The sequence below is a fragment of the Drosophila eugracilis genome, unplaced genomic scaffold, assembly GCF_018153835.1.
Source record: "Drosophila eugracilis isolate 14026-0451.02 unplaced genomic scaffold, ASM1815383v1 contig_90, whole genome shotgun sequence".
Lineage (NCBI taxonomy): Eukaryota > Metazoa > Arthropoda > Insecta > Diptera > Drosophilidae > Drosophila > Drosophila eugracilis.
Window position 1 is genome coordinate 2,712,077 of NW_024573812.1, and position 26,871 is coordinate 2,738,947.

At 40.9% G+C, this 26,871-nt stretch overlaps 4 protein-coding genes across 7 annotated transcripts; 2 read left to right on the forward strand and 2 right to left on the reverse strand.

The window, feature by feature from the left end:
- Nucleotides 1-201: 201 nt before the first annotated feature.
- LOC108112910 lies at nt 202-15,970 on the reverse strand. 4 transcript variants are annotated; one of them, XM_017223279.2, is made up of 15 exons: nt 15,559-15,970; nt 6,632-7,004; nt 6,118-6,312; nt 5,926-6,057; nt 5,721-5,863; nt 5,495-5,578; nt 5,348-5,408; nt 3,985-4,767; nt 3,090-3,326; nt 2,603-2,665; nt 2,210-2,529; nt 1,003-2,153; nt 744-944; nt 511-672; nt 202-450 (listed from the first exon to the last, which is right to left on the reverse strand). In XM_017223279.2, the coding sequence occupies exons 2-15, from the start codon at nt 6,740-6,742 to the stop codon at nt 329-331; spliced, it is 3,765 nt and encodes a 1,254-aa protein (XP_017078768.1). In that variant the 5' UTR covers nt 6,743-7,004; nt 15,559-15,970; the 3' UTR covers nt 202-328. The 4 variants fall into 4 exon arrangements, with proteins under 4 accessions (XP_017078768.1, XP_017078766.1, XP_017078769.1 ...); XM_017223277.2 differs by having other exon boundaries at nt 3,090-3,329; XM_017223280.2 differs by lacking the exon at nt 3,090-3,326 and having other exon boundaries at nt 15,559-15,969.
- A 304-nt stretch (nt 15,971-16,274) lies between these two features.
- On the forward strand, nt 16,275-16,695 carry LOC108112815 (39S ribosomal protein L34, mitochondrial). Its single transcript, XM_017223113.1, has 2 exons — nt 16,275-16,377; nt 16,441-16,695. The coding sequence occupies exons 1-2, from the start codon at nt 16,355-16,357 to the stop codon at nt 16,661-16,663; spliced, it is 246 nt and encodes an 81-aa protein (XP_017078602.1). The 5' UTR covers nt 16,275-16,354; the 3' UTR covers nt 16,664-16,695.
- Nucleotides 16,666-21,785, reverse strand: LOC108112812 (polynucleotide 5'-hydroxyl-kinase NOL9). The gene is made up of 4 exons (XM_017223110.2): nt 21,247-21,785; nt 20,963-21,187; nt 18,727-20,907; nt 16,666-16,995 (listed from the first exon to the last, which is right to left on the reverse strand). The coding sequence occupies exons 1-4, from the start codon at nt 21,692-21,694 to the stop codon at nt 16,730-16,732; spliced, it is 3,120 nt and encodes a 1,039-aa protein (XP_017078599.2). The 5' UTR covers nt 21,695-21,785; the 3' UTR covers nt 16,666-16,729.
- Nucleotides 21,786-21,902: 117 nt separating this feature from the next.
- Nucleotides 21,903-26,318, forward strand: LOC108112814 (ras-like GTP-binding protein Rho1). Its single transcript, XM_017223112.2, has 5 exons — nt 21,903-22,111; nt 22,734-22,897; nt 24,077-24,226; nt 24,853-24,933; nt 24,994-26,318. Exons 2-5 carry the CDS (start codon nt 22,742-22,744, stop codon nt 25,183-25,185), a joined length of 579 nt encoding a protein of 192 aa, XP_017078601.1. The 5' UTR covers nt 21,903-22,111; nt 22,734-22,741; the 3' UTR covers nt 25,186-26,318.
- Nucleotides 26,319-26,871: the final 553 nt, after the last annotated feature.

The following is a 26,871-nucleotide window of genomic DNA, read 5'->3' on the forward strand; positions in this document are numbered from 1 at the left end:
CCAGTTTTTAGCACTTAAATCCTTCATTGATTGTTTCTCCGTTCTCGGCTAATACAAAACGTTATCCAAAAAAACTCCCATCGACTTGGCGAATACTTCTCGGTTGGGATCGACTTTCCCCTCAATTCGAATACAATGTCCAAAGAAACCAATTTGCACTTGGATATATACAAAAGAGTTTGCTTAGTTGCATATAACTTGTGCCAAATCGGTTAAATATATATATATATATCTATATAGATTGTGTGGTTAATACGATGCGATTGTTATTATTGTTGCTGTTGCTTCCTTTCTGGGTTGCTGCTTAGCTGCTGCTCTTGACACTGATTTATGGCGACACGTATGGCGGAGGTTTGCGGTAGGATGGCGTGGCTGGCGACTTTCCTCGCACCTCCCGACCGCCTACGACCACCGATGGCGGTGGCACATAATCATCCACATCGTTGTCACCTGAAAAACAAAATTACAAAATTAGCATTTCATAAATAACACTGATCGATGTGGACGCACCATTCATATTTGAGGTATTGTAGGACGGTGGCAGCAAAGGGGGCTTCTCGTCCTTAAGGATTACAGGACTCTTGTTGCCAATCTCTGGTTTTTCCTCGTACTCGTCCTGGAAGATGACGGGAATACCCTTGGCACGGAAGGATTTGCGCTCCTCTTCATCGCCTAGAAAGCAAATCGAAAGATCCATTATGTTGGTGATTTTCATTTAAATTGAGTCTCGACAGTCAGCCTACCTAGCTCCATTTTGCCGCTTCTATGGCGACACCAGTGAAGGCAACAGGCAATGATTGAGGCAATCACAAGCATTACAACAATGATCACGATTGGCAGTACGAACGTAATCATGTAATCCTCGCCGAAAGAGGACTTATGGGCAGGTTCCTCGGGACGACTAGGTATATAATCAAGCTGATTGGTGTCTATGTTCTCGGTATCTGTAATGTTAGTAATCTTCAGAAAGTATCTCTAAGATGATTTACAAACAATCCTTACGATGACAACTGCTAAAGGGCACCACCGTAAAGTTGGTTAGGTTTAGCTCGGGGCCCAAAGCCCGCTTGGCTGACTCTCTCAAGCTATGATCACCGTTCAGGTAGATGCTCCTGGTTGCGGTCACCTCCTTCTCCCGGCAGCTGTTGTGCTTCTTGTATAGCGTCGTATTGTAGAAGTTCACTATGGTACCATCGGAGTCATGGTGTGTAGTTATAGAGCGGATCTGGATCTGACTAGTGTTAGCATCACCATTCAGCTTTGCTACACGCTCCACAAACTTTCGCTGCAATTCGGCGTTGAATCTCTCATGCTTGATGGACAGATAGGCCTTGAAAAAGTACCCAAAGTCACGTTTGGGTGCAGGACTGACCACAACGACCAGAGCATCATGGGCACTCAAGCCACCGCTATCCTCGGCCACCAGCAGATATTCCTCGGAACCAATATCTCCACTCTTCGGAATGCCGTAGAACTCTTCGTTCTTGGAGTCGAACTGCAGCCAGTGTCGTGGGTTCAGTTCAAGGTGGTCCCTGGTTTTCAAAGTAAGAGTTAGTTGATTGTCGTTGGCATCATAGAAGGTATCCGCCGGCACTTTGTATATCAGCAGCTGTCCCAAGCTGGCGTTCACGCGATCCACCTGATTTCGTGGCATTGGCGGCACGTTCTTGGCCATGTGTTGCGTGGGCTTCACCTGGGTGAGATCCTTCTGGCAGGATCCGATCAGCTGTCCGGATATAGACTTGATTCCCAACAGTGGCTGCACCAAATCGCTCAGTCTCTGGGCATCCAATCGCCCAACAATGTTGTGTAGTTCCTTTTCGGGGCACTCACTGGTAGGCAGTGTCTCGTTGAAGTAGACAAAGGTGGCGCTGTGGGGATCATGCGGCGTCTGACGAATTTCGCGCACCACCACTGCCGAGTTACTGGAGTCATCTAAAGTCCTGGCCACTGCATTGATAAGTTTCAGCTGCCAGTCAATGTTGTGTCCAAGCTTCTCGTTGATCCGGACAGCAATGCTGATCTCATGGTTAATAGTTCTCACTGCCCGATGCTGCTGCACACTAATCTCGACTGTTTCCGTGACGCTTACGTTGCCCGAATCCGTGGCCGACAGACGGTATTGCCAACGGGACACCGTGTCGTCCAAAGGTCTAAAAAGTCAAGATGATTTTAAGTATTTATTGATTTCCCTAAGCAATCTACTTACAGGCCATAAAGCTCCCTCTTGTCGGCATTGAACTGCAGCCAAGAGTTGGCCTTCAACTCGTGACCATCCTTATCGGTGAGTGCCAGACGGAGATTACCCTGATCCTCAGCATCATAAAACGTGTCCGGGAGAACATGGAAGTTAAAGGCCTTGCCCGATGTGACTGCCAGCTTCTGTAGGCGCGTCTTAATGATGGGCGGACTATTCTCTTGAGCCGGCTCGATATAGTCGGTGGAGACGAAGGTGCTGCTGCTGCTCGACTCCGGAGTAGATGGCGTGGTCGTGGCCTGGGAAGATGTGGGCGTGGCTGGCGTCGACAGCTGTGTTGGCAAAGAGAATTTAATACTATTAGTGAAAATTCCTGAGTTGTCAGGGGAATATGGATGATGTTACCTCATTATTATTGGCCAGACTATTGTTGTTGCTGCCGCTGCTGATGGCATCGGGTTCTCCTTCCTGGGAATTACAGCAAAATCATTAACAGTGAGATGGCTAATTGGCGACAGATGGCTGGCTAAGTGTCATGCTGCAAAAGTCATCGGCTAAGGAGGCAGGCAGAGTGTGTGTGTGTTAGAGTTGTTAGTGTTAGTACAACCAATACGTATACAAGGTGCTCCATAGTGGACATGCAATTACCAAGGACCTCATGCAGGAGCTCTGGTTCGCTAATTGCCTGCCCTTACATGCTAAGTGCATTTGGCTGGAAGCAATTTCCCCTAATTGGATTCGGGATAAACGGTGAGACAATCGGGTTAGTTGGTGGTAAAGAGAGCCGGAGTAGTAGAATAGGTTTTAAGAGCGGGTTGAAGGTGCAAATCTATGGCTTAACATCTAAATTGCGAATGCGATTGCGTTTGCAATTGCGATTGCGAGATTTCACCTTAGAGCTAATCGTGCGGTGCGTTGTGGACTCTACATGAAATTCGCTTTCGCCTGCTGATGTTGCAGTTGCAGTTGTTGCTGTTGCGGTTGCTTCTGCTGCTGCTGCTGCGGTTGCTGTAGCTGTAGCTGTAGCTGCTGTGCTTGCAATTACAATGCCAGTTGGCGTTGTTGTGCCCTCAAAATCGTCGAAGGGCAGCAAGGTGCTCAGCTCGAGCTCATTAAGCATAGTATTTGGCTGCTTTTTTGGTGTTTAATTGGTAACAAAAATGAGTAGGGTTTTCTCAGGAGGCGGAAAGAGGGTTTGGGGTCGAGGCAAGCTGAAGCAACTATTCAGTCCCTGGGCAACTCAAACACTATCATCTTATCAGATAAGCTATGTCTACTATTATACAATTTCTTTTGATTACTACGGTATACCACACAATATGTTAGGATATATACAAAAAAGGACTGCATCCTTCTATTCTCCACAACCATTTTTCTTCACAAAAAAACTAACTGCAGCTATACAAAAAGTATGTACACTTATCTTTATAACTATTTGCTATCTATAGTCAGCTAACATTTATGTTTTATACCAGCCCAACTCCACTGAAATCTTTTACGGCAGCTACATAAATGTCTAGTCATGTTTTGTGGAGTTTGGCTTTTTTATGAGAGGCTACATTTACACAGGACAAAGGCAATAAAACACAATATCAATATATATGTATGTAAAGAGAGTAAGCTAAACTAACTCCTGACATAAAGCGCCAAATGGAGGTGGAAGAGAACGTTTTACATGTGACAACGAGGGACATAAGGACATGAGACACGCACACACACACAACGGCGAGGCAAAAGGACACTCGTTCATGTGCACAAACACACACACAGAGAAGCGACATCATTACCTTTGGCGATTCAGACAGTGTTGTTGTTGTAGTTGTTGTTGCTGTTGATGTTGCTGTTGTTGTTGAGATTGTTGCTGTTGTGCTTGTTGATGATGATGTTGTTGTTGTTGTCGGTTGAGTGGCTTGTGATGGAGATGATGATGAAGATGATGATGAAGCTGATGCGGATGGAGTTGCTGAGGATGATGATGAAGCAGAAGTAGTTTGGCCATTGCTGTCTAGTTCTGTGGGCATGTCAGTGGGTGAGGAGTCAACTGGGGGCGGATGAGGGGGCGACATCGAAGATGAATCTTCTCCAGCTTCGTTGCCAGATGCAATGGATGAGACGGACGAAGACGATGACACCGAAGAGGTGGCATCATAGGGTGAGAATGGCTTCTGTGTTTCGGGGGCGGCCACCGAAGGCGTGGACGTGGCCGATGCCTCTACATCGATGGCAGCTACTGGCCCGGATTCCACCTGATTTCCGTTTTCCTCCAAATAACCGTGCTTTACCGTTTCCGTGGCTCTGGTCGCAGAGGTGCTGGTAGTTTCCTCCGGTTGAGTCTCAACCACCAAAGGAACTCCCAAACGTTGCAGCTCCACTTCCTCCTCATCTTCACCATCGTCATCTGTGCCCAGAACAGGCAACTCCTTGATATTCTTCGTGTTCTCAATGGTCTTGCTGATCACGGACTCCAGCTTAGAGACACTCTCCTCCATTTCCTCTTCAACATTCGGAACCAGGGGAACAGCCGACGGAGAGACGATATCAAGCGATTCTATCTTTTTCGACACCTCCGACTTTTGGGTTAGTCACAGTGAATGATTCGAGTTGGTTAGTTTTCGAGGCGATTTCGAATTGGTTTACGTATTTTACAATATTTTTTGGTTGATTGGTTGGTTTATTGGTTGATTTTGTTGATAACATTAACACAATGAGATCGATATACACAGACAGAGTGAGAGAGAACGAGAGGAAGATAGCAAAAAGAGAAGAAAAAACGTAAACACCGTATGATGAATAATAGTTATTTTCAGTGTAAATATGTGAGTGTCTTTTTGGTGTGTGATCCATTAAGATGCATGTGTAGTGTGTTTTTTATTTTGGATGTTATTCCAATTTGCGGTTATTAACAAAGTGCAGTAAAAAAATTAACAAACAGAACCAAAGGCTTCCGGAAATCAAAAACGAAATCTAGACAGTAAGTCTAACGCGATCCATACACGTAATATACATACATATGTCAGCGTGTGTGGTTAACCAACAAGTATGAACCGCAGGTATTCTCATTTAAACGTATGTATATCAGATAAAGAAAACACCCAGAGAAACCGAAACAAATATGTTGAAATGGCTTCAAATTGGCCCATGGAAACTTACCGCTCCGTGATGATGACGATGGGCATGTGTGGTCACCGGCGGCACTTCCGTACTGGGCTCACTGCATCATCCAATTCAATGCAAAAGTATACATAAGAGTTCCGGAATTAGCAATGTGACACATTTGGTCGAACAGATAATACTTACGAAACTTCCTCATCATCCTCTCCATAGTCGTAATCGTCGTCACCAGCACCAGAACCCTCTGACTGTCGTCGCTTGCGGTTGGATCTGGAGGTTAAGGAACGATTAGTTATCAGCTTTCCCAAGAAAGAGAATTTCCTGTTCTCGCAATTTTAAATATAAACCCTATCAGTATAAATTCCAGTTTTCCTTCGATAAGCCTAAAAAATATAACATCCTTTATTCTAACCTTGATTTCAATTCCTTTCGCCATATGAACCAAAGGCCAAAGTTCTCCTCCGTCAAAGCGCCAATGGTGCCATCCTTCATCTGGTGGGCAATCTGCTTGGCTATCGGCTCACCCATCACAAAGTAGCTTGGACCGCAGCCGATCTTTGGAAATTATTTAATGTTAAACTATTTCTTAATTTTTATAAGTAAAATATAAAACACACCATAAAACTGGCCCGTCCTAATCGGCGATTGAGGGTCTCGATGTTCTTGTTGCCCTTGCCTCCTTTTCTCATTGCCAATTTGTGCATGGAACGCAGTTCCCGCTTAGACACAGAATCCAGGGAAATGAATTCCTATAAAAACCAAAACCTTAAAGCTTTCCTATAAATAGACTCTTTAATCCCTTAGCTAACCTTGGGTATGGCAAAGAACTTGGCCAACTTGGCTTGGACATGAGCTCGCTTTGTGGCTGTAAGCTCACTCCAGTCGTGTTTTTTCAGCAAAAGCGAAAGCACAATCTCGCTTTGAGTATTTTGGCAGCTCATCAACTCCGTAACATAGGGATCCTGTTTGTAGGCGGGTACATCCTTTGGCTCTATAACAGGGACCTTGAAAGGAAAAGGATAGAGAATTTATTAGGGATTTAGTTTTATTAATCTCTATCTAATCTTGTAAATGATATTCCTTTAAAATATTAATAGCTTTTGCAATTTTGAAGTTTAATTTTCTCTTTAATGAAAGTGGAAAAGTAAGGAAAATATTTTAAATAGACGAAAACTATTTACGTTCCTTATCGCGGCGGCAATCTAATCTCAAGAATGGCGACTTTATAAAAAGCCCATAATTCATCAATCAAAACAATACATATTTTTCAGTTGCGAGGGAAACAAATTTGATTCAAACTGACCCACATTAGAAATTACTCACCTGGGAATCGTTGACATTGAAGTCCCGCTCGGCAAGAACCAGAGCGATGGTGGCCAGGAGGAAGAGCAGCGGTAGGTTCCCACTGGCCGATAAGCACCGCGGCAATCTCATTTTTGATTCCGTCCGCGATATGTGTCGGTATTATAGTAAAAAAAAAAACTAAATATGAGTCGAAAGAATGCAGTTTCGATTTCAGTCCAACGAAATCCAAAGCGGCTGTCGTGGGTTTTGGTTTCTGGTTCGGTTATAGTAGTTAGAGTTTCCCAGCTGGGATTTCGCTTTCGTTTGGAGAGAAGAGAAAGGGGATATGGCGATATGGCTTTTACATCATCTTGTTCGTTAGCAGCGGCTTCGTCGTCATCGCCTTCACCATCTGCAAGTGGAATTTATGGGAAATTATTAGACATATTTTATGGTGCAAGGTCTTCGAGAGGAGGGTGCCACCGCACACACACACATATGCACTGGAATACGTATGCTACATGGTCTATGCTAATTAATTGTCGACTGAGTTCGGTGACCCAAAACCCAATTTGAGCTCCGAACTGCGAGCTTCAAGCATTTGTGTGTTTATTGCTGCAACTTTTCCTCCCCATAAGTAATTAACATAAACAACTGTTAAGTGTTGTTGTTTTTCCTGTATTTGAGGGGAAAATTAACGCTTGATTAACGTGATGCACATGATCTTTTTGGTAATTGGACAGAGATACCAATGAAAACGAATGAAAATGGAAAGTTCGACTTGAGAGAAAAGGGGCATTTAATTATGGAACTGCTATGTGAAAGGAGAAAACTTTTTAGGGAGACAATTGCCATTTGATTATGAATTATCTACTCTAATTTTGAATAGCTTATTCAAACAAATTTCCTGAATTATTTATGGAATTATAATAACAGCTTCCCATTCAATTATCCCACCCATAGAACAATGCCAGCTCTGTTCAGAAGTTTGTGCACATCAAATTTGAATCAGTATTCCCCTTTCATGTCGGTCCACTTCATGGAGTAATTCCCATAAATTTGTTAATCCCTCATTGAGCATGCATCCCTCCATTTACGATTTTCATTTTCCTAAAGCTTGTCGGCTTATCATCGACTTCTATTTATAGCCCTTCGTCAACCACTCCCCAAATAACTCTTCTTCGATAATCATTCAACGCAGGCATTATCTATGTCCACGCACTTCTCCCCCTTTTGGACGGGTTAAATGAGGCGACCATGTGTTGGGACGAAAAATTGGAGCACAGTATTGCACAATTTGCAGCATTCCGTCTGGCGAATGGGGTTAACGTTTGTGACTTGCAATAAAAAAAATAAAAAAAAAAGAAGAAAATAAAGTGCAGCGGAAAATGGAGTGCATGGGAATGCCTTAATTGAGGCATTAAATGTGCGATGCAAAACAGGGTTTGTCGCTGTGAAATCTATATATCAAAGGAATGCCTTCTTCACACACCGTCTACGCCGACGAGAGTTATTGAATGCCATAAATAATGGAAATTATAATTGCTTATGCATGCGCAACTAAAATATCATTTGTTTTTCCATCGACTTTGTATTTCTGTGTGTGTTGTGCCTGCTTTCTAGTTAAATTTAATTGAAGACCTCCGTCCGTGGAGACTCAGCTGGAATAGCAAATGAGAAATGGGAAAAGGGAAAAAGACGGGGAGGAGGAGGAGGATGAGCAGGAGGAGGAACTGATGGCGGCCCAAGTGTCAAGCGGCAATATGCCACCGATACAGACGGTTCTTCTTCTCCCTATATGTGTGCCATCCGTATATGAACTTAAAATGCAGCCAAGCATGCCGGGGCCATCAGTCGTTCGTTATACCCCATGAACACCTCCTACTCCCCTTCTTTTTCTCCTTGCTCTTTGGCATGAATGAGAATGAGGCGGCTTCGGACCGACTATATTTGCTGGGTATGCAAATGAATTAGCATTGCGCCAAATGCAAAAACCAAAGAACCAGCCATGGAGAAGGGCAGAAAGAGGTGGAGGCGTGTTGTGGGTGCTGGAGAAATGAGAGAACATAACTTAACAGGCAGTACACAAAACAAGTTTTTCTGTTGTTGTTTCAGTTTGCTGAATGCATCGGCTCAGATAAGAGAGTCGAGTGCCGAGCACACACATAAACTCAGTTGCGATCCACTGGAATAGCCAACCATGGTGGTTCAGTGGTTCACTGGAGCCGCCAGTGGGGTCGAGGGTCAGCACATAAATCGAGCCGGCACAAAGGCAAACTAATAAAGGTATAAGAACAATATAGACGAGAGCCCATAATGATACCTAGGATGAAGATGTGGTTGATGATACTGCACTGGGGAAAAACCCATATCAGATGCAAAATCACAACATCCGGTTCAAAATTTTAAATAAAATATATATATTCTTATCTCTAAGTTTAAATTAGACAAAAATAAACATTGTACTTAATACTAGCCTTGACTAATTATGCAACCGCTTTGTGATTTAAAATAATCTAACACCAAATTCGATTAATTATATACTTTTGTACTAGAGGTGGAAACATTCGATACCAAGAGGAATGAATTAAGGAATACTCCCAAAGGTTTGGCTTTTCGGTTCATTAAGAGACTTTAGTAGATTAATTTAAAAGCTAGTCTCTAATCAAGAGCTGGCTCAACTATCTTTAGAACCCTTTTCTCCCAGTGTCAAGCCACTGCCCACGCATCGAAGGCTTTTCAAGTGGGCCGACTTTTATATATATATCGCCGTCATTGTTGTGGCATTAATGTGATTAGAGAAGAGGCCTACATTTAGAGCCGGCACTTTGCGTTGCCCTCTCCTATCGCAGCCACTCGTTTCAGCTCTTGCCGCGGGCAATTAATTATCTCAGAGGTTGCCCCCAGCTCGGTTCAGTTCAATTAGCCTTGGTTAACACACACACATGCACAAGGTGGCTTCCACTGCTGCATCATCTTTATCATCCAACTACGTGACACAAAAGATGTTGGCTCTGCAGCGGCGGCAAGTGCAACAAAGAAATTCTTTTATCACAAAATGCTGCGACCGCATAAAGAAATTTATATTCATTTTCACTGCATCCACAGGCATTACTCATTGAAGCCCACGATCTTGCGTGTATTTATTTGGTAAACCAACTTTTTATGGTTTTTTTTTTTTGGCACTGAAGCCGTATAAAAGCTGTCCGAAGATGTTATATTTTGTGTTTCCTGACTTTGTTAAATGAAATTCGGGGATACAACTATACTTTGCTCCTAATTTTATCAGCAATTGAGAATCTATGGCCTAGGGCAATGTTCTTTATATTGATAAGATAGCAGGCCTATAAATAGCTTAAAAATTGTGGAATACAATTTATTTTAATGGTTAGAAATGTTAAATAAACTAGAAAAAAACTTTTAACAATAACAACTATATGCATACTTCTGATATGTGATATATTCTTCCCACATTGAACACTTCAGATCAAAGACTTTGTTCAAATCAACTCATGTGTAGAATTGACCTTTGCTGACTCATGATGTAAACCGGCTATCTTAATTCCTACAACCCATACTCTTTATGTTCCACTTTGGAACAATAAGAGTATTTCATCTTCAATTAGCTTTCAATGTTGTCTTCTGTATGTTTTCATCTTTCACGTATTAATTCAGTTGGGTTTCTTGTGAAATAATAAACCGCAATTGTTCCACTGTTCTGGAGCTTGCTTTCCTTTGCTTTCTTTCACCAGCAGTTCACAGCACACACCCCTTTGATCCACCCAAAAGGGAACCCCCTTCGGGCAGTTTTAATTAATTTGATTCGCCGCACTGGGCGCACAATTCCAATGATGATGTGGTCTTGGGGGGGATGGATTGCCAATGGAGATGGTGATGGCCAGCATTGGACTAATGGATTACTTGCCGCTTGTATTTTGTTTATGATGCTGCCCGATTGAAAAATTGTTATACACATTATATATATATATACATATATACCCATACACATGAGTATGAATTTTATGTACACACATGTTCGCCGGCGTTTGACCCACAATCTTGTCGTTGGAAATAGTCTTATTGAAAATATGCTTTGTTGCACGCATAGTCAGTGAACTGGAACCGAATAACCGAAAGACTGAAAATTCGGGTGGGGGTTGGGATTGGGTTTTGGTTTTTGGGGAGCACAAAAAAGCCAAACTCTACACAGTGGAAAGCAGGCCATGCAATTACCAAAAATAGCCCAAAGTCTCTCGACTCTCCTCAATCATCGCCACGCATTGGCTATGAGTTTTTTGTTTTTGGGTCCGGCCCAATGGAATCCAATGCAATGGGATATCTGGGCTGGTCACGAAAGGCGTGTCGCATTCTGGTTTTCAAAACAGAAAAAAACGGAAAATAAAATTCAACACTCAAAACGAACAGCCAGAAAAATGTATTTTATAATGACTTCAGCAAAAAAAAAGTTATACCCAAAATGAAAAGAAAAACGATCTGTCTGAAAAAACTTTTCCGTACATTGTTTATTCTGCCTTAGATTTAATGATAAACAAAGTCAAAAGATGTAAAGATTTAATAAAGAGCAAGATTTAAAGATATTTTTGTGATTAAAGAGAATAAAATTTTTGCCAAAAGTTTTTAAAACCATCTTCAGATGCTCTCTATGACTCATTTTGTAAAATTCCCAATCTGATTTAATTGGTATCACATTTTATTTTCAGCTTCTTAATCATCTTTTGTTTCTGACTAAAAACAATTAAGATTCGGGATTCTCCCGAATTTCGGAAATCAATTATAGTAAATGGAGGAGGCCCAAATGGAAATCAAATCGTTCTATTTGAAAAACTGTTTTATTAAAGTTGTTTGTTGTTTTTTGAATTGAACGATAAACAAAAACAGCTGGAACTTAAAGATAAATTGGATTTTTTACAATATAGTTAATTATCTTAGAAACTGGAACTGAAATGTTCAAATTTAATGGCTATCTAATAGATTACTCAGCGTTATCTTTTTCTGTTTTATTTATCTGTAAAATATTTATCTTATGGCCATTATCCACAAACCTTTCTTTGGGATAGTTTAACTGATCTTTTAACACGTATAAATTAATCTTACGACTTCATTACGCAACCATCCAAATACCTAGAATCACCCAAATTCTGAAAACCTATCTAACCGATTTCCCAACTATCTATGATGTCATGCGTAGATCTTATGACTTTATTCTCCAGTCTTCTTTATGCGTTTCTTCTGTGTAAATAATACCAAGTTGAAGAATGAACTGGAAGTGCGACACATGGTGAGCATTAGCATGGCTTTCTCAGATAGTGCTTCTGTCGCCAAAAAAAAAAAAAACTGAAATGATATGACAACCGAGGCGGGCCTTACAGTTAGCCAACTGATATGCATATCCGATAAGCGGGAGACCGTTTGCTTGGCTATGAGCTTGGGTATGAAAAAACAACAAGAAAATCATTAAGGTGGCCAACTGGCAACTGGCAACTGAGGTGTAACCCAATTTCCGGCGCATTGCCCAAGAGCCCAATGATCCGTGGAAAGCGGGCCCAAAAAAGGTGTTAAGCCGATTCCAAATCCCAGCGTCAACGATGCACTGGGGGCCAGTAAAACGGGTGCGATGGGGGTGATGGAGTGGGGTTTGCCATGGCAGTTGCAGCCACTGACACAGATGCGCCCATATATCGGTAATTCATAGAGTTTAATTGAGTGTAATTAGGCTATGACGATGATGATGATGATGAAGACCAATTTGGTGATATGCATAATTGAAGTGGGTTGAATTTTGTCCAAAGCAGCGATGGAATGAGTGATTGCAATCCGATTTCCAATTAAGACAAACAAACCATGACAAAACGTCGGCTAAATTGGATAACAACTAAATGCCAACAAAGTTGGAGTAATTGTAGTCAAATGTAATTTGATTAGAAATCACGCGGCAATTATTGCTTGAGCGAAACTGGAGAAGTTCCCAGAAGTTCCCTCAAGTCGAAGGAATGGAGGTGAAGAAGTACCAAGGGAGCAGCACCTAGTGGTTCGGGGGCATTGCTCCACACCCCAGTACTTTGCACCACACTGGGGAAAATGTCTCTTACTACATTTTAGGCGATAGATATTATGAAAAGAAATCTTTGAGACTGAAATATTAGAAAAAATTAAGAGGAAACGAAACAAGAAATGGATATTATTTGAAAATTTAAAAATCACCAAGACGTATTCACTTTGGCAAATCGAAACGTTTCGACTCATTTTTATTCACAGTGCAGTGAGTTTGTGGAGTCACAGCAAAAATATTTTTGCGTGGGGCCCACGTCTGGTACTAATACTTTAAACTTGGTGACTTGAGGGCCCAAAAAGGGGGGCAGATGTGAAGGAGCAGGAGGGCTGGGCATCCGCCATTTTGGCCAAATGGCGGCGGCGTTGGAGTTGCAATATTTGTTGTTGTTGTTGCTGCTGAGAGCCATGTGCGGAGTTGGCGATCAAATGCGCTCCAAGATCTCTTGCATGCATAATGATGCCGTCTGTTGTATTTCAGCCTGCTGTCGCCGATGTTTCGTTAAATTGTGTGTGCTTACAGTAAGAACAACAACATAAGAAACAAAAACAACAGCAACACAAACAACAACAGCAACAGAACGGCAACAACATAAGCAAATGCTAAAAACAAACATAAAACAACGCAATGCCATAAAGTTCAAACCCGTAACACATACTGCCGCACTTACTCACTCTCACGCACATACATACACACAACACACAGAAAGGCGTTGATGATGAAGACGACAACAGATACAAAACAACAACAAATATAGCGATCCAGTGCCGGCTGGTTGGAGAATTGGACAGCTGCCGCCATGATAGATACGATACTCGTATTCCGGCTGGCCTGGCCCAAGTATTTTTGTACTTTAACGGGCCACAGAGAAGCGCAAAGCAAAAAGAGCAGCCACTGAAATAAGGAGATAAGCATCGAAGTTTCCAATACACTGACTCACGAATGAAATCGGTATAAAATATAGAAAATAAAGAATCTGCCTAAGATAATAAGAGATGGGGTTTAAATCACACTATTGTTTCCTTGTTTTATAAATATATTGAAATAAAGATAAATCATAAATCCAAATTATAAAGACAATTTAGAAAGTTAACTCTGTGGGTGCATGAAAAAGAAAGTTAGAAAAAGAAAGAACTTCACTTTGAAGTATGTAAGAACAAGAAGGAAAGACTACTGAAACTGGAAACGCAAAGACTGCCAACTTCCAGATGTGTAGCAGAAACAGAAATTCTTATAATTAGTGGAAAAAACCGGGCGAAAAAGGGTCTGCACTTGACACGCAACCCGGGAAATGGACGCTCACTCCCACGCTACCACCCATAACACCACCAACTTCCCTCTTTCGATCGCCCTCATCATTAGGACAGCAACAAATTGACGCAATCTGATTAAAAACGCATCAAAATAAAACAAACTGGTGGCTAAGGAGCAAGCGGAGAAAGAGGAAGGGACAACAACCTATGCTAAACGCTCGTAAAAGTAATTTTGTTGGCCCACACACACACGCGAACCGCCACTCACACACATACATATACAATCTCACTAACACAGAGACACATAATTTAGGGGTGCAGGCGGAAGTGAAAAGGAAACATCTAGTCCTCTTAGAACAGCCGTTGTCCCCTTTTTGCGTACGCAGCATCCGCAAAAGAGTGCCAAAAAGTGAGTGGTAATGCTGGGGATTTTCTACAGTATGCACTCAATAAATGAAAAACTTTAGAATACCGGCAAACATGAAATGTAGCTATATTTTACTTGTGCGTCGTTTGATGGTCTATTTATTTTTATAACAGTTTTTTCCTGATAAATATAAAGTTTTTAAGATTATTATTTATCTGAACAAAAATTACATATGTAAGTGCAATGGGTTCACTCAGCCCAAATTCCACTGTCCTGGAATATTGGTGCCGCATATGACCGAAAATCACAGTGCGGGCGGAAACTGAGTGCCGTCATCAAAATACGCACACTCACACACACCCATAGTAGGACAGGGGGAAAGAAATATATAGAAAGGGGCAGACAGATGAAGTCAGAGGAGGAGGTGGAGAATAAAGAATAGGAAAACGGCGAACAGAGTGACAGCTGCCCCATTCGCATCCGGAAAAAGTGGCCGCTAAAATCATTTGTTAAGTGCTGTGGCCATGACAACTGGCCCAAAAGTCTGATGTCCTGGTCAGATTTTTCAATTTTTCCATCTCTCTCTCCCCAGAACGCACACCAACCTACATATGCAAGTATTTCCATCACCATCAACACCAGCAAACAAAACAAGAACAACAACCGTGTGCAGCCTCCCATTTTGTGTCCCCCACCCCCTTTTTTCACACTGAACCAAATTTTAAATGGAAAATGAACTGTAAAGCTCTCGTTCTTGCTTTTTAGCTTTTGTTTAACAAAAATGTTTTAAAACTCTTAAGAATAGAGCGTTTTTTATTAGTAACAAAAGCTTCGGTTCAAATGCACCCTTTATATATATAATTTTTTCAGCTATTTAAATATATGAGTTTAAAAATTCATATTGAATGCCAAATTTTCTCCTTTATTGAATGCGTACTTTTACGATTGGAAATTTGTGTTTCATTTATAAAATCCTTAAAGAACCTAAAATATTGTACCAGTTTTTCTTTCAGTGCAGCCATTCCGCTTCCGTGTTTCGAAATTCAATTTATGTATACTTTATGGTGCCGCAGCCGGCTCCCCAAGCTCCATTTCGCCCCAACATTTTTGCCCAGTGAGGCGGAGAAAATTGTAAGTTCAGGAAAATCGATTTTCTTGTTGTATTTTTTGCCTTTTTTCGGTTCGCGGCAGACAGGGCTAATTGGTGTTCTTTTTTCTCTGCTCTGAATTGCATGCTGCATTCGCAGTTTGCAGTTGCAGTTGCAGTTTCACTCACCTCGTTGCGCTATTTCGGATGCTCCGGATTCGGTTTCGGATACGGGGGATTCGGGATTCTCCTGCCCCACTTCCCTTCCTTTTGGCCAAGGAAATTGCGTCCAGAGAGCGACACTCACATACGCACACTCACGCACACAACAACTGCAGCAATGTTTCTCTTCGATTGCAGAGCTCTTTTATTTTATTTTCACCTTCACTCACGATTTGTACGCACTTTTCGTTGGGAGCTATTCTTTATTACTGAGATATAAATTCATAAAGTTTTTGTGCTTCACATGCTGCTGGTTTTCCGAACGCTTTTCACTTTTTTTTGCAGCTGAATGGGAGCAGAAAACAAACGCAGCTCTAACGGCACCGAGTTGTGGTTGTTGTTGGCTAGGCAGTGTGACCGCGACTGAAGAAAGAAAATAATCCAAGGAGGGAAATCTACCGAAATGTATCTTTCGGATTCACTTACAACAGCTGCGCTGCATCCACAACATTAGATAATTCGAGATGACAAGATACCTTTTTCGAAAATAACGAAAAATATCTGTACCTAATATCCTGTGCTTTTACCTAAAAAGTAAATTCTTTTAACATTAAAATTTTATCGGATAAATCGCCCATATTCAGTCATTTACCTTAAAATTAAATTTCAAAACTATCGTATGAAAAGTTACTAGTGCATATAACGACCCCGAATTTTCGAACACATTAGTCTGGCAACGCCAGTCTCCTTAGCCGGCTGTTATGGCACTAGGTATTTTATTATTTTGTTTGAGGACGGTCTTATTAACTGGAAATTACTTAACATGCTCCGAGGAATGATCCAAAGGTAAATAAATTGTAAATTAGCACTATATATGGTGAGACCTAATAATAATTTCTGGCCTTACAGGACCTGCCTGGCGATTGCCAGCACCGCACAAACTTTAATAGTGCGGGATAAGCACGTTTTCAATCGTGCTGTGCTAAAACCAAAAGTTCGTTGCCATTTCCCGAAGCCCATGGAAGTAAAGAGAATAAATGTCCACGGCTGGAATACAAGAATGTCCACGCCGGAAGGACGTCGCGTGCTGATGAACAGGATCCTCAAGGGCCGCCACGTTTTGTCCCACTAGCATTTTCTTAATAAACCTCATTTTATTTACAAGTATTTTTTTTACAATGACCACGCCGTACGTAACTCAGTTTCTTTGATTTACTGGCACTCCCAGAAACGCCGGTGTTCGATGGTAGATCTGCTGAATACTCTTCGAAGATTTCGAGTCGTCAAGGATGAACACGAAGGGCACACTGCTAGAAACTCCCTGGCCCTGATCTCTGAAGTAGCCCTGCGGAAGGGTCAGTTCGCCGCCAAGGGTAAGGCAATCCACCAGGGACATCCTTTGCAGGGGCATCGCCGGCACCACGAACAGCTCCTTTCGGTCGTAGTCGATGGCTCGAACCACTCCTAAACGGATTAAGAATTATATCTTAACAACAAAAGCCCTATATACAGTGCCGAACTAAATTTTTGGCACAGAAGGCTTCATGAACTTTAGGGCACGATTTCTCCCCTTAAAATTGAGATATTTAAATAAACCAAAATTTATACATATAATGTTATAAAAACATAACACGACAAAGTTTATTTCAACTTTTTACCTTCAATGGTTGATTTTTAAAAATTAAATAACATAAATAAGAGGTGAATTTGGCTGAACAAAATTTTTGGCACACTTATTGAAAAACTTAAAAATAAATGAAAATAACTAAAATTAATACTTTGTGGGTAAGCCATTTTGTTTTATAAAGGCTTCCAACCGTCTTGGCATCGAAGAAACGAAATTTTGGGTTGTTTCTGCCCCAATATTCTGCCCCTTTTTCTATTAGAGCCACCTTCAGCCGGAGTTTGTTTTTATCGCGCGTTTTTTAACGCACCTGTCCAGCTCCTTCGCACAAATCTTCAATGGGATTGAGGAGGATGCGGCAGAGTATGTTGGACGTTATGTGCGACCCACATACGCACATCATAAGCCGTATGCTTTGGGTCATTATCATGTTGAAATGGGAATGATGGTGGGAAGTTCAACTTTTCGGCACTTTTCTTTTAAATTTCTTTTTAAAATATCTAAATAATATTTTTGTCCATGATGCCTTCTATAAACTCCAGTTCGTTGACCCCTGAAGCGGACATGCAGCCCCACACAACAACGCCTCCACCACCATGTTTCACCGTCGATAGAAGGTTATTTTTCTGCAGCTCAGTATTCGGTTTTCTCCAAACGCATTGCCCGCCATCAGATTGGAAAATTTTGATTTTGCTTTAATCCGAAAATATTACATTATTCCAAAAATCAATTGGCTTCTTCAAATATTCTTTCGCATAGTCTAATCGCGTCTTCTGATTCCCTTTTGATATAACTGGCTTTCTTCTAGCCACTCGGTTATTATAATTTGCCTGATGCAGGGTCCCTTGCACCGTTATTGGATGAATTTATTTTCCAAACTTTTTTTTAACTTCTGCTGCGATCTGAGTTGAAGAAATTTTTGGGTCCACCTTCACCATTTTCATAATGTGGGCCTGTTCCCGGGCGGTCAAAGCCTTGGGTCGTCCGGTGTGTTTTGCGCTTTCCAAAGAAGAAGCTCCCTTAAACGGCTTATGATGTGCGTATGTGGGTCGCACATAACGTCCAACATACTCTGCCGCATCCTCCTCAATCCCATTGAAGATTTGTGCGAAGGAGCTGGACAGGTGCGTTAAAAAACGCGCGATAAAAACAAACTCCGGCTGAAGGTGGCTCTAATAGAAAAAGGGGCAGAATATTGGGGCAGAAACAACCCAAAATTTCGTTTCTTCGATGCCAAGACGGTTGGAAGCCTTTTATAAAACAAAATGGCTTACCCACAAAGTATTAATTTTAGTTATTTTCATTTATTTTTAAGTTTTTCAATAAGTGTGCCAAAAATTTTGTTCAGCCAAATTCACCTCTTATTTATGTTATTTAATTTTTAAAAATCAACCATTGAAGGTAAAAAGTTGAAATAAACTTTGTCGTGTTATGTTTTTATAACATTATATGTATAAATTTTGGTTTATTTAAATATCTCAATTTTAAGGGGAGAAATCGTGCCCTAAAGTTCATGAAGCCTTCTGTGCCAAAAATTTAGTTCGGCACTGTATATATATATATATACAAACCTATTCCCATGCATTGAGGGAGGCCTGCTTCCTGATGACACAGATAAACCACATTGGCCTCCATGCCGCGGATCAGTTCTTCGCGTGAGAAATCTTCGCTGGTGGGATGACGGATCTTTAGGGATTCTAGGGTCACCCTTAACGGCTGGCAGTCAGTTAGGGTTTTGGCATTTCCCGTGAGACACGAACTGAGACGCGCCAAAAGGTTGGAGTACCGCATATCCTTGGCGCTCAAGCTCCAGGTTCCTTTTTCTTTTACTGGCGCAGCACTAAGTAACCTGTGGAGGGTGTACTTTTGTATTTCCTTGACCCTAAACTCATCCGCCTTGTAGATAATAGGTTTCAACTGCGACAGACTGTTCCAGTCGAGGGGAGAATCGAAGTTGTTTATCGGAATTGGACTAGCGATTTGTACAAGGTCCGTCGGACGGATGCGATCCACCAGCAGGGCCATCAGTTCGGTACCAAATCCCTTGTTATACCCCATAGTATTAATAAGCCATGGAATATTCGCGTATTTGGCATCCTCTTTGATTTTTTTGATCAGTTGAATGACAGCTCGAGCATACTGCTCTGCGCACAAGACTATGTTGGTGTGGCCCACAACATAAGCATGATCCGGTTGCTTGTTGAACAGGAATCCAGGTCCTAATAGGGGCTCACCAATTAGTGTGCAAGAAACAGTCTGAGGAACAAAGATTTCGGGCTGGCCAATATCTAAGTCGATGAGCAGGAGTTCTGGGAACTGACCAAGATTTCGATTGATGAGGTATCGCAATAAACTAGACTTTCCAACGCCCTTACCACCTGCTATAATTATCCGACTAGCTGGCTGTATCTTTAACTTATTCCACACCTGTGGCACCTGTAGAGTGCGACTGAGATCGGACGATTGAAGGAGACAGTGTAACATGGATTCACTTAGATGATTTGGTCGATTGGAAGCGTTGACTAGTGGGAACACATTCTGTGCCATGTGCTTGCTAAAGTTATCAACGAGACGCTGGGCACCAGTATTTCTTTGCAACAGTACAATCGCATTCGACTGACTCTGAAAGCTGCCTTGAATCCTGTCTAACTGTGCGCGTGAAAAGTTCTTATTGAGTTCCTCCCAATTCACCTCATCTTTGGCAGGTCTTTTGGTCTTTGTGGGTAGGATTGACACCCAATTAAGGCCTTTCAGTGAATAAATAGTGAGTGACTCTAGTCTGCGCGGTCTGTAACCATTCACTGATATCTGCCCACTCAGCAGTGTAAGGACTAGTGTGCCATACAGTTCAAGGTCCTCCTTAATCACAGCCAGCACATGGTTGCTTTTTAGACTGTTCTCGAAGACGCTGAGCTCAGTGGGATTTAATTGTGGATTTCTATAGAATGGGGAATCAATAGGTTCAATAGGTTCCTGTTCCTTTTCGAGTGTTTCAATTTTAGGTGGTGATTTCTCAGCTTTCACTTCAAGCTCTATGGGAGCTTCAGCCTCTTCGAGTGTAATTTCATTGGATTCTATCGAAATTTCTTCAGAAGGTGAAGCAATTGAATTTTCTACAATCTCTTTCACTTCGCTTTCCTCTATTTCAGTTTCTTTGGCCTTAGGTTTATATCTAACCAGTTCTTTCTGGTTTTCATCCACAGGTTGGTCATCAAAGATTTCTTCTATTATAAGCGGCTCCTTTTGCATTCCCAAAGGTTGTTCGTCAAAAAATCCATCGATATCAGGTGGCTCATAAGTTGAGTCCAGGTCATCACTGTCGAAAAAATCGCTACCGAATGCTTCGCTATCGCTCTCTTCACTGTCAAAATCACTGTCGAATTCTTCGCTATATTCACTGTCAAAATCTTCGCTGCTTGAGTTTTCACTTTCAGAATTTTCGCTGACAAATTCTTCAGATTCGACATCGTCGTCTGGTGGTTCATAATCATCATCTAGTTCATCGCTGTCTATTTCTTCCAACGCACTCTCAAATAACTTATTTTCATACAACGCACTCTCAAAGACCTCAATCTTTCGAACCGTTCCTGTCTCGCCATCACTTTGCAACAAGTGTGCGCGGTTCTCTATGTTTTCAAATGGAGAAGGTAAGGCTAGTCCATTACTCTGATTACCTTTGGATTTATCTTTAAAAACCACTGGTTGCTTAAAGAAATTCTTGCCTAGTTTTTGCAACTCGTCGCTTTCCGAATCTGTTGAAAAATAGGTAATGTTTAAGGATATAAAATAATAAACGAAATATTTTACCATTTTCCATGAAATACTTCTCTCCTTGGTCCCACTCGTCCACTGAATATACCTCAGCATCGCTTAGATCCATTTCATGTTGACCATTTTGTTGCGATTGTTTTTGGCTTTTATTTCCGATTTTACTAAATACCTTTTTGGTTTCGGGGTTTTTTTTTAGCTGTGCAACTTTAGATCCATTTGTTTTGATAGTTGGATTCACTTTCTTAGGTTTTATATCTGATTCTGTAAAATATATAAAGAAAATAAATATACATTTAATGTAGAAAAGTTAGATAACTTACCAATTTGTTTAGAACCTTTTTTTTGTTTTTTTGTACCCAAATCATTGGGACTTAACTTTACAATTGGTACTGTATAGTTTTTAGTATGAACAGAATAGGGCCTATCTTTGTGATTTTCTGTAGGGGAAGTAAGATCCTTTTTTGGCTTCTTTTTGAATGGAGAACTGTCAGGTTTAGGTTCCTCACTGGAAACAGGTCTCTTTTGGGCCTTCTTTTTTTTCCCCTTTGATTTTTGGAGTATTTCCAAGTCAACTTTAGGCATTTTAGAATCAGAAATCTCTGCGGGAGAACTGAAAGCCTTTGCAATAAGTTTTTGTTTAGAAGCCACAGGTGGTGGAAACGATTTCTCCGGCTTTCGACGACCAGATGCTAGTTCTCGCTGTTCGGTGAGTTTGAAACTCAACTGCATTTCTTTCAGCATTTGCTCGTTTAATTTCCCTATTTTCATTTTCCGTGGAAACTCCAAAAATTACACCCACAAGTCCCGGCCATGCGACCGCGCGTATAAGAAGAAGAATTATCACCTGTGTAGTGAGACCAGTCATTACACGGCATTTAAATACCACGTTCAGAGCTGTCACCGATATGACCACTCGATAACCGCTATAACAGCTCTGCGCTTGAAGGCGTTGGTTGGTCATCGAATGTTCATCGCGCTACCGAGAAATGAAACGGATGAACATTGTTCATCGTCATTTTGCATGGGAAAAAATCGTCGAGTTCAATTCGAATTTTTGTAATTGCATTAACTTTTATACGATATAGCTAAACGGTAGACGCATAAGAATCAACAAATTTGTGCCATTTTGTAAGCAAATTAAGTGTCGAATTCGTGCTGAGTGTTGTGAAATCACCAATATAAATTGTAAGTGGCCGAAAGAGCAGTGAAAAAATTCCACATAGCACGCACACAAATGCACGCACGCCCAGCCAGAGGCACACACTCTTACTCTACAGACACACATACACAGGCACACGTACAGTGAGTGGATGATGAGATGTTTTTGGAATAAAGCAAGAGCGGGACGGGGAGAGGAGTTTCCTGGAGCGTTGATAGAGAGAGGGGTGGAGAAGCGGGCGGCCCTATGACGCGACCAAAAAGGAAAATGCGAATGCGAAAAACGAGAAAACGGGAAAACTCGAAAACTCGGCTAACGGACAATGGACAATGGTCAAGAAAAAAGAAAGAACCTCACACTTTTGACTATTAGATCGCCGTCCAGCCGCGAGTATGACTAAGTGTGTGTGCGAGCGAGAGAGGGCTATCGAAAAAGAGAGCGAGCGCGCGTGTATTTGTACGAGTGTACGTGTGTGTGTGAGTGTAATGTGCCTGTGTGAGGCTTTTTCATTTTGATAATTTTTTGTGAACAGTTTGCTCAGTTTTCGCGAATAAATTAAACAGAACTGAACAACGAACCGGGGAATCGGACTCGGGACTCTACTGCAATAATTGCAATCCTCTTCAAATTTGAATTTGCCTTTTGCAGAACTTCCAATGACGACGATTCGCAAGAAATTGGTAATTGTCGGCGACGGTGCCTGCGGTAAAACTTGCCTTCTGATTGTCTTCAGCAAAGATCAGTTCCCCGAGGTCTATGTGCCCACCGTATTTGAGAATTATGTGGCCGACATTGAGGTGGACGGCAAACAGGTAAGCATTTATTCCGCCCAACTAAACAGCCCCCTACAGCCAGCATGGTAAAAACACATCCGTCTCACCGTACTGCCCCCCTGATAACCCCACCCTTGAAAATCTTCCAACCCAAGTGATAATCATCTGATCTCGTTTTATAATTCGTGTGTGCATTCAATTCATTCCGTTTTTCAAGTGCGCGTATCCTCCTTACACTTTCTGTCTGCGTTCGTATTTGTGTTCCCCAATGGGTGTGTGTTTATTGTTCTCTTGTTTGTGCCACCCACAACTTCACCCACACCTAGAAAATAAAATCACCATAGTCGTCGTCTTTCCTTTTATTCCCTTGTAAAAAAAATGAGTCAATATATCGCCTGATATGCCCACAACAGGCACAAATAAACAAAAAGGTATCTGGAAAAGCTAGATCATTAACCGAGAAAAATTGCCAATTTGGATTATTCGGAAGAATCTGAATCCAAACTTTTGATAGCAGTGATTAAGTCACACTTGGCCACATTTCCCCCACACTTGAACACATTTACAAACACACACAAACTAAACAGAGAGTTGGCAGCAATACTAATACTAGCAGTGCTGCTCCCTTCCTTCCGCTCGGTTTCTTTTCTTTTATTTTGTATTTGTCTTATACAAGTCCGTTGCGCACATACAGTTTAATGCGTTGCGCCGCCCCCCGCTCTCACTCTCTTTCGCTTGCTGACTCTCTCCTCTCTCCCTGCTCACCTGTACTCTCTTTTTGGGGCACTATAGCTCTCTCAGTTGCTCGCACAAATGTAATGTGCGATTTCCAAGGGGCATTAAGTCATGATTTGGTTATATATTTCCATTTCTCAGATCCCCAATATTTTCTGGCGCTTTTTCGAAATAAACATTGTGTTTGCCTTTTGCTGCGCAATATGGCGGTTTCTGTTTGTATTTCTGTTTGGATAGCGTTTACATACACAAGTTCACGTCATTCTACTTCGCCTCGCTTCGATGTGATTAATTCGTTTGGCATTTCCGTCAAGTTCCTTTGCTCGCACACAGTCTCGTACTCTCGCTATCTTCAACTCGAATTTGTCTCGTCTCCCAACTCATACTTCCCATCCCCGAAACCCCAAAGGGTCTAATCTATAACCCCATGATGTCACAATTGCAATTGCAAATCCCAATTCATAATTCCCATTCAATTTTCAGGTGGAGCTGGCCCTGTGGGATACGGCCGGGCAGGAGGACTACGACAGACTACGACCGCTGAGCTATCCCGACACTGACGTCATACTGATGTGTTTCTCAGTGGATTCACCCGATTCGCTAGAAAATATTCCTGAAAAATGGACCCCAGAGGTGAGTACTACTGTAGATAGCAAAACCACTTTTGTTCCTAGCAGTTCAGAAATGTAAGTGTTCTAAAAAACTCATGCAGAGGAGTTTAATTAATCAAATGTAGAATTTATTTAATATAAAAAACACATTTCACCAATAATCTTATCGGCAAACTGAATATTTTTTTTTATTATACAATGAAATGTATATAATTTATTAAAATGTTTTATAAACTACATATGTTATTTCCAAAAAAATTGTGAATCCCAATTCTATATCTCAAAGTTACTATGACTAATTAAATTCAAGTGTATAGTAATTAGTGATGACTATTTACTAAGTAACATATTTTTTTCATTTCCCTTAAAAGGGTGTACGACTGAAATTCTTAAAAGTTCTTCTTCACTTAATTGAACGCTCAATAAAAGTCTTTCGAAATTCTAATTATATCTTAATAGTAGCGTTAGAACACATATAACAAAAACATAATTTTGTATTATTTATTAAGGAGATTTGCTTTTGAGTTTTTGCAGTTCTACCAAGTAGCTTTTGGAAATCTGATGAATAGAAGATCATGTTAATAGATTTAAACAATTTTATTATATATTTATAGTAAAACAATAACTAATTCAATCAAATCTTTGCAGGTCAAGCACTTTTGTCCAAATGTTCCAATCATTTTGGTAGGAAATAAGAAAGATTTGCGAAATGATCCAAACACAATTCGGGTAAGTATACGCACCGATGACACATTGAACTATAAGATATAAAAATCAATCGTTTTACAGGATCTAGCAAAAATGAAGCAGGAGCCGGTGAAGCCGCAAGAGGGTCGCGCCATGGCCGAGAAGATTAATGCCTTTGCCTATTTGGAATGTTCGGCCAAGTCCAAGGAGGGTGTGAGAGATGTTTTCGAGACGGCAACTAGGGCCGCGCTGCAAGTCAAAAAGAGGAAGAAGACCAGATGCCTTTTGCTCTAAAAGAGCAAATCAACAACATGAAAATCTTTACCACACACACAGCAACAACAACAACAGCATACACATACACACACAAACACATACACACCTTTTACAACAATAACGAGCTGAACAACCACTCAACAACAACAAGAACAACCAGAACATCGGATACACGAAGCTGCACCACCCAACAGCAACAACATGAGCAGAAACAGAGCTTGAGCTACAAGATCGAAGGAGGGAGCAGCGGAAGAAGGGAAGGCAGCATCAAGTAGAATGTCAAATGCGGATTTGATTTTATATACAGTCTAGTGTAGTTATAAACCGAAGTAAACAGTAATAACTATGGCATTATTATTTGTAACCCTAGGGCAGAGCAGATCGATCAGTCAGTCACTGCAAGCAAATATATATCGATATATGTAAACATAGTCAAGTTGTGTCCGTTTCTGTCCAACCCTCCTTGATGTATGTTGTTATTACTTTATTTTCGTGATCTGTGTTGTCAAGTTAAGCCGGCTGTGGCCGAATGAGATTGTGTCGTATGTGAGGGTGAGTGAGGCAGGTGGATAAGTGGAATCAGAATCAGTTGTTGGACCCCGGGGTCCAAGGAAGGCGTAGGCGACAAGGAGATGAAAAGTTATGTTCCCTTTAAATCTATCAGATACAGAGAGACCAGACCGCCAATAGAAGATGCAAGTGAAACTACATTACAAGAACCGAACTAAACACAAAACAAGAAAAAAACGATAAATGTTTATTTAACTAAACGTAAGCCACAAATGAGATGCATTCAGTTTTCGCGTGGGAGAAGTTAAAAGGGAGAAATTTTTGATGAAGTGAAACAACTATTTCGAGCGCATTAAGCGAGTTTTTAATATTTGTACTTTGCATTAAAACGAGTGGAAAACATAAAAAAAAGATACTACAAAACAACCAAACTATATGAAGAGTATTTTATGATTTTATAAAATACGAATATACATATAATTATACTATACAGTACATATGTGTATGTCTCTTTTTTGTATTTTGTACCGTCAATCGTGTAATTCTCACACAGAAGTTGAAAAACTCGAAGATGCATCAGATACAACCAAACTATATTATACTTATGAATAAACAGTACATTTGATCTACTCTTGGTTTAACTAGCTGTTTTATTTGGACGGGTTTTAATTAAATTACTAATGGAATGTTTAAAACCAAAATGCTAATTCTGGGTTGCTGAAAGACATCAAAATGACAGTGTTCTATGCGTTAACCCCCTGGAATCAAAACTCGGAACTTTAACGGGGGTTAAAAAAATCTTTATTGAGGGGTTTGTTTTTGTTTATTTTGTGCTTTTGTATATTATTTTTTTTACATTTAAAATGTACATAACATTACGAATCAAAATGTTTTGGTTTTCTTTCGATTAGGTATTACAATTCAATATTATATCCGAACAGGTATGTCGTTTTCGAAACGACATGGACACGACAGAATGCATTGAACATACATATATGTAGTTCCCAAAGACTTTTCTCTTAAAACTTACTTTTTGTTAAACGCTTAACTCTTGGCGAAAGCTTTCCATTTTATATTTCTACCCGCATTTGATTACTCGTTTTCGTTTAGCTGTTATTTTCGTTAGTCGATCTGGTTTCTTAGAACGGTTACATGAAAGGATTCGCAATAACAATTAATTATTAGTAATTATTA

Bases quoted from the DNA above. Each gene is read 5' to 3' on its own strand.
- LOC108112910 (XM_017223277.2), bottom strand. From the start codon at position 6,742: ATGAGATTGCCGCGGTGCTTATCGGCCAGTGGGAACCTACCGCTGCTC. The intron at 6,058-6,117 runs GTTAGCTAAGGG...TGGTTTTTATAG, and splicing joins AGTTCTTTGCCATACCCAAG to GAATTCATTTCCCTGGATTC. The intron at 2,154-2,209 runs GTAAGTAGATTG...TTGACTTTTTAG, and splicing joins AAGAGGGAGCTTTATGGCCT to ACCTTTGGACGACACGGTGT.
- LOC108112815 (XM_017223113.1), top strand. From the start codon at position 16,355: ATGCTCCGAGGAATGATCCAAAG. The intron at 16,378-16,440 runs GTAAATAAATTG...CTGGCCTTACAG, and splicing joins CTCCGAGGAATGATCCAAAG to GACCTGCCTGGCGATTGCCA.
- LOC108112812 (XM_017223110.2), bottom strand. From the start codon at position 21,694: ATGAAAATAGGGAAATTAAACGAGCAAATGCTGAAAGAAATGCAGTTG. The intron at 21,188-21,246 runs GTAAGTTATCTA...TATATTTTACAG, and splicing joins AAAAGGTTCTAAACAAATTG to AATCAGATATAAAACCTAAG. The intron at 16,996-18,726 runs GTTTGTATATAT...TAATCCGTTTAG, and splicing joins CCCTCAATGCATGGGAATAG to GAGTGGTTCGAGCCATCGAC.
- LOC108112814 (XM_017223112.2), top strand. From the start codon at position 22,742: ATGACGACGATTCGCAAGAAATTGGTAATTGTCGGCGACGGTGCCTGC. The intron at 22,898-24,076 runs GTAAGCATTTAT...TTCAATTTTCAG, and splicing joins TTGAGGTGGACGGCAAACAG to GTGGAGCTGGCCCTGTGGGA. The intron at 24,934-24,993 runs GTAAGTATACGC...ATCGTTTTACAG, and splicing joins ATGATCCAAACACAATTCGG to GATCTAGCAAAAATGAAGCA.